Raw genomic sequence first — 18,202 nt, 5'->3', positions numbered from 1 at the left:
CTATCTATCTATCTATCTATCTATCTATCTATCTATCTATCTACCTACCTATCTACCTATCTACCTATCTACCTATCTACCTATCTACCTACCTACCTACCTACCTACCTACCTACCTACCTACCTACCTACCTATCTATCTATCTATCTATCTATCTATCTATCTATCTATCTATCTATCTATCTATCTATCTATCTATCTGAAAGGGACGGAGGTGTAAGGAACTGAAGATAAACTTTTTTTTCTCCTTTCAGCACAACCCAAGACTGGCCTCCCCTTTCTCCATGCCCTGTACTCCACAAATGTCAGACCCAATACTTCCAAAGCCTTGTGTGGCCCCACACAATGGAGACCCCATCCAGAATGTCCAAAGGGCACAAGCTGCTTTGGCAACAATGCAAGTGCATTTAAGGAGCTGACTCTGGGCCACCTTGCCTAGACCCTCAGGGGCCCAAGCCCCAGAACTGAGGGCGCAGACTTCTCCCATCCTGTGCCCACTTAGCTTAAGCTGCATAGTTGGAGAAAATTATCACAAGAAACAAGGACCAGTGGAAAGAACGGGAAGATACCATCTGTCATAATGTTCTGTACAGTCTTGGGCCTTGTTCTTGGGGCCCTCATTTCCCTATCCATAAACAAGGGGCTAGATTAGACGATCCCGAAGGCCCCTTCCAGCTTTTTTTGTTCTGGATTCTAACTTTCATTATTCTACAGTTCCTTCCATAGCTTACATTTGTGAGTCTAAGTGATGTCTCTAAAATAGAAACTGTGATTGACATTTGCTGTTTCATGTCACTTACAAATCCATTTTGGGGAAAGCTTCTTATTTCAATTGATCTCAGTTTTTTGACGAGCTAGACAAAGATTTCCCATCCTTTTGGATGGGAGGTGCTGTGGCTGGTGGTAGTGGGGGTGGATATGCATTTAAATAAACCGTCTGCTACTTGTGACATATGGCAGGTGACCGGGGTGAGGGGTAGCATGACTGCAAGTGACAAATGGATTCTGGGTAGTGTTTTCCCAAAGATAGTCTGCTACAGATATCCTTAACCTCTGAACCATAGGTCACCTTCATTATAATCTTGTGCTGTTGGAACAATCTCCCCAATAGTACTTGGAAGGCCTCAATGGCAAGCCCTTTTCATTAAATTTAAGGAAGCAGTAATTTTTCCTTTCTTTTCTTTTCTTTTGATTTTGGGAGGCAATGGGGTTAAGGGACTTGCCCAGGGTCATACAAGTAGTAAGTGTCTGAGGCCAGATTTGAACTCAGGTTCTGACTACAGGACTACCTAGCTGTCCCTAGTAGCTTTTCTGATGGGAATATGAGAAAATGTGATGAGGACAATATTGAAGATGCAGCATGAGACAGTAGATAGAGAGTAGGCCTAGAAGCCAAAAGGACTGGGTTAAAATTCTTCCCCTGACACAACTGTCGGTTCCTGGGCAAATCCTATAACATCTCAGTGCTCTGGGCCAGTGGTATCAAAGTCAAATAGAAATGAATCATCTGCATATTGACACATTATAATTATCTACATTGTGTTGTATTTTTATTTATTTTTTTTAAAATTCTCAATTACATTTTAATGTAATTGAGGTTAGGAGAGAGGTTGAGTTTGACACTTTTGCTGTAGGAAATTTTCTAGGACTATAAATTGTCTATAAAGTGCCGACTGGCATTAGCAGAGGGAGTTTCTTCTTCTGGGATGTCTCTATGTCAGTGAAATCATAGGTCCACTCTATGCCATTACTATTGTTGTTACTAATGCTGCTGCTAGTATGTCCATGATTTTACCTTTCTACATTACTTTTCATTACTTAGGGGCAGGTAGGTATTGCAATGGATAGAGCACTGGGCCTGGAGTCAGGAAGACTCATCTTCCTGAATTCAAGCTTGGCCTCAGACACTTACTAGCTGTGTGACTCTGGGCAAGTCACTTATCCTTGTTTGCCTATAAAATGATCTGGAGAAGGAAATGACAAACCACTCCAGTAACCTTTCCAAGAAAATCCCAGATGGGGTCACGAACAGTTGGACATGACTTTACATCATTTTCTAGTTTTCCAAGAACTTTCTAATCTGTTATCCCCAATTGATCTTTACAAATGACAGCGTAGGTTTGATCATCCCATTTGACTGAGGAGACACTGAGGCCCAGAAGGAAGAAATGACCTACTCCAATAGGGGATGGAGCTGGGATTCTTCTTAGTTTCCCAGCTTGGTGCTTCCAGCTGGAACGGGCAGTTTGCAGAACCAGAATGTGGTTTGTGTCAGGGAGAGTGAATTCTAGGATCTTCAACAAACTTCAGCTTAAGTTTCTTGTCATGAACTGCTCTCTTGCAGTCCTGGAATGATGTGGACAGTGTCCTTGCTTGACTCCTCGGACAAAACTGTGTTTGACTTGTCCATCCTCTTCTTCGGGGGGTGGGGGTGGGGGAAGAAAGTTGGTCTGAGTGGCAGTTATCCTTGCTTTACTTCTCACTGTTCTCCCCTGAGGAGCTAGGAGCAGGATTCAGGCTAGCTTGATATGAGAGGAAATGACTCCTGGAAGCATGCAATCATGCAGCTCCATAAAGGAGTTTGTCCAGGATGGGAGTAAAAGAAGCGGAGTTGTGGACACATCGTCATAAGCTGAGTCTGGGTAGGGACAAATGATGGAATGGTTTCATGTAGGATGCTGGGCAGGAGGCTGTAACTTGGGCCATGTGAAAATTGGTCAAAGGAATTGGGGATGTTTTGCCTGGAGATGAGGATTAGGGAAGCCATATGATTCCTTTATTAAAAGTATTTAATAGGTCATTGCTTGAGGAAAGGTTAGTGAAAAAGTAAAAAAATACTGAACTTGAGTTTGAATCTTGATTCTGCTGCTGTTTATTATCTGGGTAACCCCTTGGGTAAGTCAAGTCACTTAACCTGCCTCAGCTTCCCTATCTAAAACGTGGAGAGGTTGGACGAGGCCACTAAAGTTCCTTCTCACTCTGGATCCCTACCCCTCTTAAGTCTTTTCTACTTGTCCAACAGGGACTTAGACTTGTTCAACTCAGCTTGAGGAGCCTAGGTCCTGATAGAGAGAACTGTCTTTGTCCTGTAGGGAGGTGGTTATTTGCATGTTGTCTCCTTCATTAGAATGTGAGCTCCTTGAGGGCCTGGATCCTGTAATTGCTGTTTGTTTTTGTTTTTATCCCTGGTAATTAGCACAAGGCCAGACACACAATAAGCATTAAATAAATTCTTGTGGAGATAAGCACTGGGCAAACACAATGATACAGTGGCCACATCAATAAAAGGGCTGTCTTTTTCTGTGTCCTGTATCCACCACCCCTCTAGCAGGAGGTGGGTAACAATGTGCTTCACCATAGGCCCTCTAGCCATCTGGTTGATCCTTGCGCTTTTCTAGGTCTTTCAAAATTGTTTTTATTTGCTTTGTAGCTGTCCTTCAAATTATTCCTTTGATTTTGCCACCTTTCACTCTGCCTTAGTTTAGAGTTCCCAAGATTCCCTGATCTGTTGTAATTTCTTATGTTTGGATACCACATTTTGTTTAGCCATTCCCAATTATCTTAAGAAAAAAACTAAGGCATCTCTACAAGTCTGGCTCTTTGATCTGCCACCCCTCCTTTAGTCGCCACTTGAGGATGAGGAAGTTTGTTTTGTTTGTTCTTATTTCCTGCCTGGTATTATCTTCCCTCTTCACCTTTCCCTTTCCCTGCTTGTTCCCCTATTGTGTTAATGTGTCTCTCACTATGTGTGCATGTGTGCGTGTGTGTGTGTGTGTGGGGGGGGGGAGAGGAGACATTCTCCTTTGTCCATTTCAGGTAAGAGGTTCATCTGATGCCCACCTCTCCAAACCTTCCCTCCATATTTGCTTGCTGTTATCATGTACTCCGATTAGGAGAAATAGCAAGTTCTTTCTCTTTCCTCTTTTCTATTCCAGTGTATTCCTCATCATCTTCCATCACATTCCTCTTTTTAGAACCCTTAGAACAGAACAATCTGCCCCTCAGTCATTCCATTTTCTTATTTAATTTCCTCAGTATCCTTTGGAGAATTGCTCAAATGAATTTACTGTTATTAGGTTTCTCTGGACTCTTGAGTGTGTATTTTCAAGTTCCTGCTCAGTTCTGGGTTGGGTTTTTTCTTTCTTTTTTTGATCAGAAATGTTTGAAAGTATCTTATTTCAGTAAATGGCCATTTTTCTCTCTGAAAGATTGTCTGTGGCTTTGAGGGGTAAATTACTCTTGGTGACAGACCTATCTCTTTTGCCTTTTGAAATATATTCCAAGATCTCTCCTCATTTATAGTAGAAGGATCCTGACTGGTTCCTAGGTCCTTGAACTGCTTCTTTCAGCATTTTTTCCCAGTATTTTCAGTACTATTTTTCAGTATTTGGAAGGACTAGATTTTGTCTGTGACATTCCTGGGACTTTTTCTTTTGGGATTTCTTTCAGGAAGTGACTTTCAAAGTGGGGTACACTTTGATGCTTTTATTTTTACTTTGCATTCTTGTTCTAATAGATCTAGGAAGTTTTCACTTAGATTTCTTGAGATACAATGTCCAGGCCTTTTTTTTTTTTTTTACTTAGGAAGTCCAGTGCCTTAAATTCTTTCTCTTTATTTTTATTTCTTTTATTTTCTACATTTATTTCTAACTTGTTTTTTTAATCTCAGTTTACTTTTTCAGTTTTACAATCATATTTGTTCTAACATTATTTATCTCATGGAATTATTCACTAATTTCTGTTTAGTATATTCTGTTTTTCAGAAAGTATTACTTGGGTACAGGTGAATACTTTCTGTTCCAAGTATTTATTCTTCTAATTCATTCCTCAAACTCATATTTTTAAAAATCTCTTGCTTCATTTCTTCCAAATAGTCTTGTAGTCCTTGTGGAAAATCCATTTTTCTGTTGAGTTTCTGTTCCCAGTTGTTGCTAAGTTCCTTTGGAAGAGATTTCTAGATTTATGGTAAATTTTTATACTATTTAAGGGATTTTTTCTTTTACTGATGTATCTAGATTTAATCCTTGAATTGGGGCTTTGTGCCAGAGCTAGCCTCTGTCCCACAGCACTCTTGGGTAGGGTGGTTGGTTCTGCTTATTGGCTCTGGGTCACCTGGGTTACTGTGCTAACTTAAATCTCCTGGGGCTAGCGTCTTCTGGATCTTTGTTCAAAGTGCCAGATCTTAGGGTCCCTCTGTGACTTCTCAGGAAAGAGTATTGAGAACCTCAGACCCTGGGCCTGGGATATATTAGTCTAAATGCTGCTATGCCTCATTGGTTGCTGTAGCTTGTTGAAACTTCCAAGGTTTCTACCTTAGGGCTTTTTCTGGGAGCCCCTTGCTCTCCACACAATGTTGTAGGCTACGTGTGCTTTTTGCTCATTTGGGGTACACTTTGAGGCTCCTCGGTGTGGTTTCCTGTGCCAGCATGACTGCTTTGGCTATTGAGTGACCCCCTTTCCTGTTTCCTCTAGGTTTCTGGCTTGTTTTGGGGCAGTCCTGTGGTGGTAGAAGGATACACATACTATAGTTTATCACTGGCTTTCTTGCTTATTACTAGATCTTGTGTGATTTAAAAATTTTCTCAAGTAGGTATGTAGGGGGAGTGGGCTGGTTGGACTCTGTTTAGGTAGCCATCTTGGCCAAAGGTTGTCTTTTTTTGCTTTCCTGTGGCAACATCACTTGGGAAAGATGTTTCAGGAACAAAGAAAGGAGAGATATTAGAACTAGAAAAGCTTTTAGAATACTTATGATTCAACCTCCCCCCTTTTATAAAGGAGACAGTTGAAGGGAGTGAAATTCAGGCTAAAGTCTTAGAGATTCTCTTTGGACTTCAGTTGTCCCGGCTTCTCATTAGAGCTTCTGCTGTGGTCCTAACCCCCATCTTCTTCCTGCCCATAACCACACAGAATCACATACTGATGGCGCATTGGGTTCCAAGGTTCCTTCTACCTCATAAGATCATGATGTCTTGATCTTATGAATAGCTGATCTCTAAGGCTCTTCTTACGTCTGACATTCCATGATTGTGAGGTCCCTCCTGGTTTTGACAATTTCTGGTTTGATGATTCTAAGGTCCCATCCAACTCTTACATTATCCAAGAATCATAGAACTAGAGTTGGATAGTCCACAGAGGTCATCTAGTCCAACCTTTACTTACCCATGTCATGAATCCTGTTGGTAACATCTTCAATTAATAGCTCTCACTATAGGATTCTGTGATTCTAAGACCTCTTCCAGTTCTCAGGGTCCAAGTCTCCATAATGGTTTCCTTGACCTGACAGTCTTGGGTTCCATACTGCCCAGCAGAGACATGTGGATAATTCAAACTTGCACTGAGAAATCAAAGCCAAGCTAAAAGGTATAATTACTTCTCCACAGGGTCCTGCTCACATGACAGCCGAGCTTTCTTCCTCCCCAGCAGTGGGCTATGTCCCCATGGGACAGAAACCTGAGGCAGTAGTGCATGCCATGAAGGTACGTCTCTGTGTCCCTTTCTCCACTCCTACCCCTCTCTCTGCTGTACAGTGTAGCAGCAAGCCCCCTTGCATACCCAGGATGGCTGCTAGCACAGGTTCTTTGGTCTGCTTTTTTAAAGGAAAACAACTCAAAAAGGGTTAACAGTCTTAGTTTGATCAAACATATATATCATTTACTAATTCAGGGGAAAATTCAGCACCCTGAACCTCAGAGAAAATACAAACAGAAATTTCAAAGCCGACAAAAAAATACAGAGAAAATAACACCACTCAAGAGACCTTCTAGCTGTCTGACCATTACATACATACATAGTTAACAGAGAGAGAAGCACCAACATCTGGGCTTAGGGACATTGCAACCTTCATGACCCACTGCCTAATTACAAAGTAACAAAAGGTGTGGGCCTTCCTGAAAAACAAGCTTCCCCTAAGCGAGTTTCTCTTGTTGGGCTCCAAGTGAGGCCCATTAAAGGGCAGGGAAAATCTTCAAATTCCCTTACCATTACATATACATACAGACTCAGAGGGCACCCTAGACCACAGTTGCCTAGGACTATGTTCCTGATGTGCCACTGACTGTCTGAATGTGTAACTTTTTTTGATTTTTCATCCCTTGAAAAATTTCTTGTCCTTTTTTTATTTTTGTGGGGATGGGAGGTGGGGTGGAGAAGAAATGAAGAAACAGAATGTGTATTTGTGTGTGCATGTGTGAGTGCACTTGTGTGTGTAATGATAATAATCGAAACAGATTTTTAAAAGTCTTGGATGTAATATTCTTTGAGTCCCATTTCCTTGTTTCCAGATGGGACTACCTCCAAACCTATGAGGAACCTAAGAGTCTACCTTTGGTTGTTATGCATATATGTATGTGTGTGTGTATATAGATATAAATATATATGTGTGTGTGTGTATACACATATCCATCCATACATACACACATTCATATATGTATGTCCAAATAGGTATATATACGCACATGTAATATAATGTTTTATATTACTCATATAATTTTAATATGATATGTAAACACACACATATATACATGTGCATACACACACATATTTGCTCAGAATGGATTTTCTAAAAGAGCTTTAGATAACAGTGTCAGAGCTTTTAAGAGTAGGACTTTTTTTTTGTGCTCTCTTCCTTTATGCCATCTTTCTGTAGTTCCAGAACATAGGTAGCAATGTAGCCTCCTGGAAGGAGTAGGCTGGGGATCCTATTCCCAGAGCTGGTTCTTCCACTCTACAACTCTGGACAAATCATTTAACAGGAAGACAGAAGTGCCTCCTCCCCTTCCTCACAGGAAAATTATGCAAAGCAATGAGAATATTGATAATATTGATGACTCACCTTTATGTGGTCTTTTAAGGTTCCAAAAAGCCTCCCTCATAAGAACCCAAAGTCAATTTGGAAATGTACAGGTGTTATATAAACAGTAGTGGCCATTGGAATCATAAATCACAGAATGTCAAAACCAGAAAGGGCTGAAGAGTCATAAAATGTATATTAGAGCTGAAATGTATATCACATAAATGTATATTATGAAATGTATATTATGTAAAATGTATATTAGAGAAGAAATCTTAGGAATCATCAATTCCTACCCCCTCATTTGATACATGATTAAGACAGACCCATAAGAAGAGAAATCACTTGCCCCTGGTCATATACCTAACAAGTGGTGGAGACTAAAAGATCTCTTTTCTTAGAACAGATCAGTGTTTAAATGTTGAGCAGCAAGTGTAGATGGGATATGAAGGGAAAGTAGGGTGTGAGCATCAGAAGGGTCTTGAATGCTAGATTAGCAAGCTTAGACTTTATATTGAAAAAAATGTTGTCTCATGGTGAATTCTGGATTACAGCTGGTCAAAGAACAGTGACTGAACATTACTATGTGTCCTTCAAATACAGATCACTCAATCCTTAAGGGCTCATATATCTAATTATGACACAAGGAGGGAAGAAAGATATTTTCAGCTTATCTAGCAGTTGTGTCAAAATCCAGGGCTGGAAGACTGAGTTTAAACCAGTCTAAGTGTAAACCTCTACTGGAGGAAAAAACTATTCGCTAATAACCCTTGTGCATTCATTTGCCTCTAGGTCTTGGAAGTTCATGAAAACCTGGACAGGCAGATACAGGACAGTTATGAGGAAGACCTGAGCGAAAAGGAGAAAGCAATCGTCCGTGAAATGTGCAATGTAATGACCTTAAATTCTATGGGGTCTTGGAGAAATTGTTCTCATGGCTCTTGCCCTACTCTCTAGAATGGACCAAAGGGCACTTGGACATGTCTTAATGTGAAAGGCAGGATGGGGGAAACCTGCCTTTCAGTCCCAGTTCTGTCATCTGCCAGTTGTGGACAAGTCACCTGACCACTCTGGGCCTCAGTTTCCTCAAGAATGATATAGGGATGAAAAATTCTTGTTCTGCCTCCCTTGCAAGGTTCATAATTAATGCAAATGGGTTTTGACAAGTAAAAGGTTAATTGAGAAATGATTTTTTTTTCTGGGAGGTTGGAAATATTCATAGAGTTTTAGGATGTTGACATTGCTAAAGGTGTTAGAGATTGTCTTCTGGATTAAGAGTCTCAATTTACAGAGAAGTGAACTAAGGACCCACAATAATGGTAACACGCATTTCAAGTGCTTCCTGTAAGCTAACCGTTGTGTGACAGCAGTTCTCAAAAAGCACAGCAAGTTCATAGGATTGTATATTGTTTTAGAGCTGGAAGAGATTTGAGAGGCCAAATAGTCTAACTCCTTCATTTTATAGATTTAGGCCCAGTGAGATTAAGTGACTTGCCAAGGCCATATAGGTGTGTGTGACAAAGGCATGATTTGAATCCAGGTCCTCTGACTCAAAAGCCAGTGTTCTTTCCCTTGTACTGTCTTGCTTCTGAATTAATACAGAAGGCAGAGCCAGAATTCAGATCTGACTGGTTCCCAGGTACCCATTGACTGAATGATCCCACTGCCTTTTTCTTGTGGGCAATGATGTGGGTAAGTGGCTTGCCTACATGTAGGCTCAGACTCAGATCTCTTAACTCCTCCCACTATAACAAGGGCTGGCAAATGACCGTTTGTTTGCTTCTGTATGGCCTAGGAGCTAAGAATATTTTTTACACTTTTTTAATACAAACTTTATTTTAAAATGGAAAAACCATTCTTAGCTTGCAGATAGTGGGCCAAATTTAGCTTCTGCATTGTAGTCTACTGACCCCTGTACTGCCCCGTAGGCTCTCTGCTCACCCTTAGTCACCTGAGCCCACAGGCAGCATTGGTCTCATCGTCTTTGGGAGGAGCATGTTTCTGTGTCCCAGGGTTTGTGGCTCCTACTATGTATCCAAAGATCTGCCTGTATGGGGAAATTTGGAAGCCACCATTTTCTTGAGGGGAAAGTATATTGTACAGTGTTAGAGGGAGGCAATGAGATATAATAAGGAAGACCTGAGTTCATCTCCAGCCTTTGACCACAGTGACTGTGTTACCCTGGGAGGTACAAATCTCCATTTCTAAAGGTTGTTTTTTTTTTTAATTGAAAATGTCCTAACTTGCTTAAAAAAAAAAAAACCTGAATAAATATGCTCCCTGGGCTCAGATGCTTATTGTAGCAAGGTAAGTGCTGCCCTCTCCTGACCAATGCCTAGAATAGGGACTTTGTGTTCTTGGAATTCCACATATCTTAGGCTCTGTGACCCAGGGCAAAACATTTCACCTTTCTAGGCCAGTTTCCTCATTTGAAACAACTTTCATTTGTATAGTGCTTTATTGTCGTTGTTAATTGTTTTTATTCATGTCTGACTCTTCCTGACCCTATTTGGGGTTTTCTTTGCAAAGATTCTAGAGTGGTTTGCCATTTCCTTCTCCAGGTCATTTTACAGATGAGGAAACGGAGTCAGAGGATTAAGTGACTTACCCAGGGTCACACAGCAAGTAAGCGCCTGAGGATATATTTAAACTTGGGTCCTCCTGACTCCAGGCCTGGCATGTTATACATTATTGCACCACCTAGCTAACCTTGAATTGTGTTTTCTAGTTTATAAAGACCTTTATGAATATTCATTCTTATCTTAAAGCAGACTGATGAGGTCAGTAGCATGAGGATCATTGCCTCTGTTTTACAGAGGCCTAGAATTTAAGTGACTTACCCAAGGCCACATAGTAAATGGTAGAACTAAGATGGACGCTTAGGTCTCCAGACTCCCAAGTCCAGTGAGCTTTTATCAGGTAGTGCCTTTCTGTGCATAATAGTAAGTGTGGCCACTGCTCACAGTGACTGTCATAATACCAACATCTGCACCCCCAAGGAGTATTCTGGTTTAATTTTCCGCAAGTTTGTGCAAAGCTGTATAGGCATAAGTTTAGAGTGATGTGACCTTGAGGAAATCCCTTTCACTTTCCTCATCTGGAAAATGATGAGACTGGAAGTAGATGGTTTCCATTTTCTTTTGGCTCTAACATTCTGTGTTTCCTGCTCCTGGGAACTTATAAACAAACATTCTCTTATTCTGTCTACCTGTCCTCGTGGGGTGAATTGAGGGGTCCATAGAGGGAAAGAGGGAATTAGAGTAAAGTATATTATTAAGAGATCCCTTGCCTTGAAGACCAAAAGACTTGGGTTTGAGGCTCACCTCTAACTTAGGGGACTGTTTTAACCCTTTGAGTCTCAATTCCTTCATCTGAAAAATGAGGATAATAATCACTACTGCATTTCCCTCTCAGGATTATTGTGAGGACCAGAGGAGATAATAATGAATATTAATGCTCTGTAAATTCTAAAGTGCTTTACAAATTTTGATTATTTAGGGGAAACTGAGGAGAACAGGAAAGTGACTTGTCCAAAATCACACAGGGAATTAGTAGAGGAGGCAGGAAATTTGTATTTGGATATTTGAATCTGACTGCTAGTCTTGAGCTCATTCTACTCCACCAACCTGTTGATTGTTTTGATCTTTTGATCCTACTGTCTCCTTGTCTGAGGACAATCATCCAGAGGAATTGATATTTAAGGAGGAGGCCTCCCCGGTAACCCAGATGTAGCGAAATAATACTGGGCTTCATCCCTAAAGATTTGACTAGTGGATGCCTAGACCTGGAGGGAGACCTTGGTGTCTGCTTCTGCTGAGTGTATCAGCTTCTCCTTGCCCATTCATCTCCACTTTCCCCCAGAACCGTCCCAAAAAACATCATCCTCAGCCTGTGGTTGCATTTTCCTTAGCCAGATTGATTTCTAGGCTTAGAATTAGTAAAGCCAGAAAGTTTCCTTAGTTTGAATTTTGGACCAGTGTTGCCATCTAGTGACCTTTGCTAACAGTACAGGCAGAGACCTCAACTCAGAATGTGGAAATTAGCAACCATCAGCAGAAGGCCAATTGCTAAGTGCCCATGTCTGGGGTGGGGGGATGTCTTCTGAGAGACACAAAATCATAGAATTTTGAGATGAATAAGACCATAAAGTTATATTCCTTCTCCAGGCCTCAGTTTCCCCATCTGAAAAAATGAAGGGGGAGGACAGAGGACCAGGGTTCTTAAGGCTCCTTCTTATTCTAACATCCTCTGCTAAATCTTATTAAAGCAATATGAAAAGATGAGGACTAAGACTAGTTGCACTGTGGGCCCCCCATCCCCAATTCAAGTCCTCACTCTGCATCACCTGGGCAAGTTCCTCTCTCTGGAGTTCAGCTTTCTCCTCTTTAAAACAAGGGAGCCAGACTTCGATGATCTCCAAGGGTTTTTTTTTTTTTTTACAGCTCTGCTATTCCATTACTATATGAGACAGAAAACAGTACAAGTGATTGTATTACATACAAAAAAGCAATACTAGGTAGTTAGGAAGCTATGCTAGTGATTGTGTGGTCAACGAATAAGAAAGCAACTATGGTGGTTTTGGACCACCAAATAGCAGGTTGCACTAGGTCGGTAGGCATGGGCCTTTATTCATAGACTTGTCTCTGTCTCCCACAGGTTGTATGGAGAAAGCTTGGAGATGCAGCAAGTTCCAAACCTTCCATCCGACAGCACCTTTCAGGAAACCAGTTCAAGGGGCCCTTGTAGGAGCTTTACTCTGAAGACTGGGGACGAGTGTGTATAGGGGAATGACTTCTTAAGAATGGGACAATGGGAGATGCACAAGAGGGAGGGACCTCTCATTCTCTGGCTGCCAGAATTATTTTTGTGGTGTTCTTTGTAAATATGGCAGCTTTGACCTAGGGTACTCTTGAGGTCCTGGGATGGCTCTTCACTGGGGAAGCAATCATTTTCCATATACTGCAAATGGAGTTCTGATCATCCTGTTTCAGAAATACCCAGTTGGAGAATTTTGAGCGACCCAGTGGAGCCCCTCTCACCTACAGCTTTTCCCATCTTTGCTACTGAAATGGCTTTTTCAAGAGTGAGTTAGAATGCGGTTCAAGTTCCTGGTTGGGTTGTTCAAAACTCAGCCCAGAATTCCACTTTCCTTTTCTGAGGTTGTCAGCCATATAGTTTTTGGGGTCATGGTAGTATGGGGGGGGGCAATTTCTGATAAGCCTAGTTTATGCACTAGGGGAAAAAAGACCCTTGAGATGTCTGAAGATTCATCTCATCCTGTCTCATACTTAATCCATCCCAGAAAGAGCCTAGTGAGATGCTGGACTTCTTTTGTTCGTTTACTTAGCCCAGAACAAAGGCTACCATGTGTTGTTTTTGTCCTCATGTGAATAACTTTCCTCATGATATCATGCATCAGAACATGAGTTCATGCTTAACATTTATGTCTTGATAAATCTGACAGAGTATCTCACTGGTAGCCATTCCCCACAATCTACCAGCTTCCTTTTCATAGACCAAGTCCTTTTTCCAGGTGAAGTTTCCTTTGAATTCTGGTTGAGTCTTGGTAGGCAAGTAAACAACCCCTCCCATAAGGGCCTGGAGTGCTCTGTGAAAACACTGGGGAGCTGGTCCACAGCTGTCCATTAGTATTAGTTAATTCAAAGACAAAGATGAGTCTGCCCTTTTTCTATAGCTTACTTTATCTCCCTACCAAGTCTTGGTTGAGAACTTCAGATCTCCTAGGATTTTATAAGTGTACATTTTCTCCTTCCTTCACTTTCCACCACAGGAATTCTTTCGTTTACTGTGCTTTGTTCCTGGTGATGAGTCTCTCCAGAAAGTGGATGATCTTCAAATGAAATAAAATTCCTTTGTTGGGCCCTTTTGAAAGCTTTTCTAGCTTGAAAGAACTGGGCAAGTCTTGCATGCTGCTGACGTAAGACTTTGAGAATCTAGGGAATTTCTTATCAGTGGGTCTTGGGATGTTTATAAAATCTCAAGGGTTTTTATTTCTTCCATGGAATTGCTCCTTGCTAGGTTTCTTGATGATCTTGCAATATAGGTTGCCCTCTTTCCAATTCAGGTATGTTTTAGTCCAATTTAATTGAAAGAAGGGGAAAAAAAGAAATCTGCAGAAAGCAGACATTGTCATTTCAGAAAGTATCCTCTGCTTACACACACACACACATACACACACACACACAATTACGTTAAGATTTTAGAGTTGGAATTGCCATCTAGTCCAACCCATATCTGAGAAACCATCCATCCTCACCACCTGATGAATGGTCATTTCGCCTTTGCTTAAAGACCTCCAGTAAGGGGGGAGGGGGAGGGAACACACTGATTCCTAAGGCAACCCATATCCACTTTGGGGCAAGCAGATAGCCCTAATTATTAGGAAGTTTCCCCCTCATGTCGAGCCTAAATTACCTCTATTTGTAATTTCTACACGTTGCTCCTAGTAACGTTCTCTGTGGCCAAACATAACGAATCTAATTTCTCTTCTACATTATATAACCTTTCAAGTATTTGAAGGCAGCTGTCATAACATATCTCCTCTCCCAGCCCCTTAGACACATCCTCATATGGAATGGACATAAGGATTTGTACCATTCTAGTTGCCTCCTTCCCTCCACTCCTCCTTCCCAGTTTATCCATGTCCTTTCTCAAATGTAGTAAACAGAACTGAACACCATTCTTCAGGTATGGTCTAACAAGGGTCAAATACAAAGAAATTATCACTTTATTCCCATAAAAGCTATGCCTCTCTTAATACTCAGGCCAAGAAAACAGCTTTTTTTGGCTGCCATATACTGTCAACTCATATTGAGCTTGGATTTCAATAAAATCCCCAGACCTTTTCTGATGAACTGCTGTCTAACCCTGTCTTGTATTTGTGACTTTGAGGAACTTGTGTAAGCCTTTACATTTATCATTAATAAATAGCATCTTGTTAGATTCAGCCCGATTTTCTAACCTATCAATACTTTGTTGAGTCTACTGTGCTTGACTTGCAAAGGTGCTAAGGATGCCATCTTTTCATTTATCTAAATCTTTCATAAAAACTTCCTAGTCCAAGCAAATATCCCTGAAGCACTCCCACAGACCTTATGAAGTTCATGTGGAACTATTAATAACACACTGACTATGAACCACTTATCCAGTTCTGAGTCAATTGTACTAGCATCTATTCAACATTTCTCCAGAGATACTTTATATTGCTTTCTAAAGTCTAGGAAAACTGTATATTTTCCCAATCTATCATTTAATAACTTATGTTGAAAAACAGAAATAAGTTTAGTCTGGAATGGCTTATTCTTGACCTTTTAATTAGGAATGAGTTTCATTTGGAACCAGTTCCCTCCAAGCCTCCATTTAGAGATCCAGAGGGTACCTGGAAGCCCTCCCTCTCAGCACCTTAACTGGGGCTGCATATGGGCTCTTCTTGCACTATTTCCAATTCTTTTACTCAGTAAATAGAAATTCATGGATGTGTAAGCAGAGCTAGAGCTGACCTGAGCTGACTAGCAACCAGGAAGGATTTTCCAAAGTCAGAGAATTAAGGCACTGCCCAAGAAGGGACTGGATAGACAAACCAGCACTTAACTATTGGGATATCAAACCTGACCCTCTAGTGAGGTTTAGTGAAAAGTGCACTGAACTGGGAATCCCATAAACCTGTGTTTTAGCCTTCCCTCATTTATTACATGGCTTTAGCAAAGTTACTTCTTTTTAGGGCTATTTCCTCATGAAAAAATCAGGCTGCCACGTAGGTGTCACAAGAATCAAGTGAGACATAAAAGGATTTTGCAAAATTGAAGGTTCTGCAAAGTGAGAAACATTACTATTCTGGAAGGTAGAAAATGTTAAAATTTAGTCATGTCAACTCAGTTTCCTCATCTGAACAAGGGGAATTGGACTGTCTCTCAGCTCTAACATCCTGCATTTCTAAATCTGAAGTCCTGATTTACTGATAGTCTATCAGTGTTTTTGAGGTCACAATGTCATTTCCAATAAATTGTAGGTGGACATGTGACATTATCAATTTTCTTGCCCTCTTGGCTTCTTTTTCTGTCTCCTTTTGTTAGTTTACTTAAGGTAAAGAGGAAATACTCTCCTGAGTCACTTTTCCCTTCTGACATATGGTGATTTGAATTCCCTTCCTTAAAAATTGAGGCAGCATGGCATAGTAGTTGGATTTGCCGTTAAAGCCAGCAAGATGTAATCCTGGACAAACCCCTTAACTTCCCATTGCTCTAGGCAATTTTCTAAGGCTATAAAAGTTGCAGAGAAGTCTTAAGTTGGTAGAGGGAGTTTCCTATACCAAAGAAATCATAGGTCCAGTTCCTATACTCTTTAAAAAGTTCACATTTTAAAAATGATGAATCCAAACCTTCATTTGTTCATGGAATACATGCTCAGTGATTTACCTCATTAGTATGACACTGCTGCTGACTTCTCTCAATCATCCTGGAGCTTTTGAGTGGTAATGACTTACTCTATCAATTCAATCTTGAGATGCAAATAAGAGTTTGCAAGCATGAAATACATTTTTGTAATAGTTGTCAAAGTACAGGGAGGCAGATATCATATCATTATAAGCAAGAATTTCTGAACATAGAGGCCTTGAAGAGATCCCTTCATTGCATGGGTGGCCCCTTCTAATAATGTTCAGTTTTTTGCTTAACGCTACAGACCTGTAAATGAGATGACAAAAAGAGACAACAGACATTTTTTATGTCTATTTGGAAATGCATTGGCTAAGACAACTCCACAAAGAAGCAATTACCAACACCGATTTGACCCATAAATCCAAAAATGAATAGTAGAGTGACCTTTGCAAGTGTCTTTTAGATGTCAGACTTTTTTACTAACACCTGCTTCCAAACTGGTATAAGGTATGAAGCAATTTTCCATAGAACCACACCTGACTTTTTGGCAGTACCTTAGTATGTAAATAATTTTAGTTAATTTGTATTTCTCTGCCAGAGCCAAAATCAGAAACTGATAGCTTCCAGGTTGAAGATGGCACCCAATAATGTTCCCAAGTGAAATAGAGGCTAGTGTTTTCTCTATGGACTTTTGAGTTTTTTTATTTGGGGGACACAGGAAACTTTAATGAGAAGTACCTAGTAAGATATACCTCTACCAAAGTTTACAGTGGTATAGTCTTATCTAGATATGGAAACACCTGAATGCTAACTTAAGAATCCTTAAGCCTAAATCTTGGCTGTCTTCCAGAGCAAATGAACAGCACATTTGAAGTTTCATTAAAACAGCTGTACTACAGTGTTTACTACGAAGCTGTGCTGGGGTGACCATTGTACCTCAGAATCCAAACCCATTGAGCATAAGGCACATTTTAATTCAAATGTCATTAGCATTGTCAGTGTTTAAATAAAAGGAAAGTGACCTTTCATCTTTTTTGAACAGGGGAGGGCAAGAATAATACTACTGATCTTTTAAAGAAACAAAGTGTGTGACTACAAAGTGGTAAAATTGTGTATTTTTCATAAAGCGGGGCATGTCTCTTTGTGCTGCTCTGTGGAAATCTGCTGGAAAGTGTATGATTTCTGTATAGCCTGTGACCCGACAGTGCCCCACCTACCCCTTCCCCCCCCTCCCTTTTCCGTAGACTGTGATTTATATGAGAACTGGAACAAGTACGTTCCTGATGTTTGTGTACAGAGCAAAAAGCCCTTTAGACTTTAGCACGAATTTTTACCTTTCATTGAAGCCACTTTGATTTTCTTGGGAGGAAAATAGATTTTTTTGGATAATGTGTGGTTAAAAACATTGATTTGAAATATTTTAGTAAAATGAAGTCAGAGATATGATTGTGATAGTGTATACTTGCAGTTAAAAGAAATAAACTTCTTTGTAAGCAAGCTGTGATGACTCCCAACTTTGTGATTAAGACTGGCCCCACTGTTAGTTCTAAACTGCCCCTGCCTGCACCTGAGCAGATATCGGGAGTCCCCTTCCCCATACATCTCCCCCACATATGCCTAAAGATCCTTCTGGGAGGCAAACACAGCTTTCCAGGGTGATCCATTACAGAGTTCAGTTATAAAACCTCCCCTACAGGTCCTAGAGAGTACTTTGGTGTGACTCATGGTCATTCAGAGAACAGAAATAGAAAGAAATTAAAGTTAGGTAGTCTAACTTACCAATGGATTTTTCACCCCTCAAATTCAGTCAGTTAAAGATGTTCTCATTAAAACAGTGGAAGCTTAGTCCCCACAAGCTGGCTGAATCCTGTAAGATTCAGTGGGGAAAGGGATGGGATTCTGTCAGTAGATGACTGATTTGGGGCTGTGTAAAGGAGGAACCCCAGAAGCATGAGTAGGGTGAGGGTGCAACAGTGAGGTTTTAAGTCACGTATTCTCCATTTTCCTCCTCCCCCT

The 18,202-nt window shown here is 40.7% G+C and overlaps 1 protein-coding gene across 2 annotated transcripts in view; it reads left to right on the top strand.

Moving 5' to 3' along the window:
- Nucleotides 1–17,683, top strand: part of LOC138173930 (coiled-coil domain-containing protein 85C-like) — a 190,458-nt gene extending 172,775 nt beyond the window's left edge. The window contains exons 4-6 of one of the 2 annotated variants that reach the window (XM_069103991.1): nt 6,382–6,477; nt 8,583–8,681; nt 12,447–17,683. In XM_069103991.1, coding sequence (XP_068960092.1) covers nt 6,382–6,477; nt 8,583–8,681; nt 12,447–12,536 — 285 coding nt within the window. In that variant the 3' untranslated portion in view covers nt 12,537–17,683. The remainder of the gene's footprint in view (nt 1–6,381; nt 6,478–8,582; nt 8,682–12,446) is intronic. The other variant, XM_069103992.1, reaches the window with a different exon arrangement.
- Nucleotides 17,684–18,202: the final 519 nt, after the last annotated feature.

This window comes from Petaurus breviceps, unplaced genomic scaffold, assembly GCF_028583685.1.
Source record: "Petaurus breviceps papuanus isolate PSGF00001 unplaced genomic scaffold, PetGlider_PUasm1.0 67, whole genome shotgun sequence".
Taxonomy (NCBI): domain Eukaryota; kingdom Metazoa; phylum Chordata; class Mammalia; order Diprotodontia; family Petauridae; genus Petaurus; species Petaurus breviceps.
Note: the sequence above shows the minus strand (reverse complement) of the source record. Positions and strands in the feature narration are given on the sequence as shown.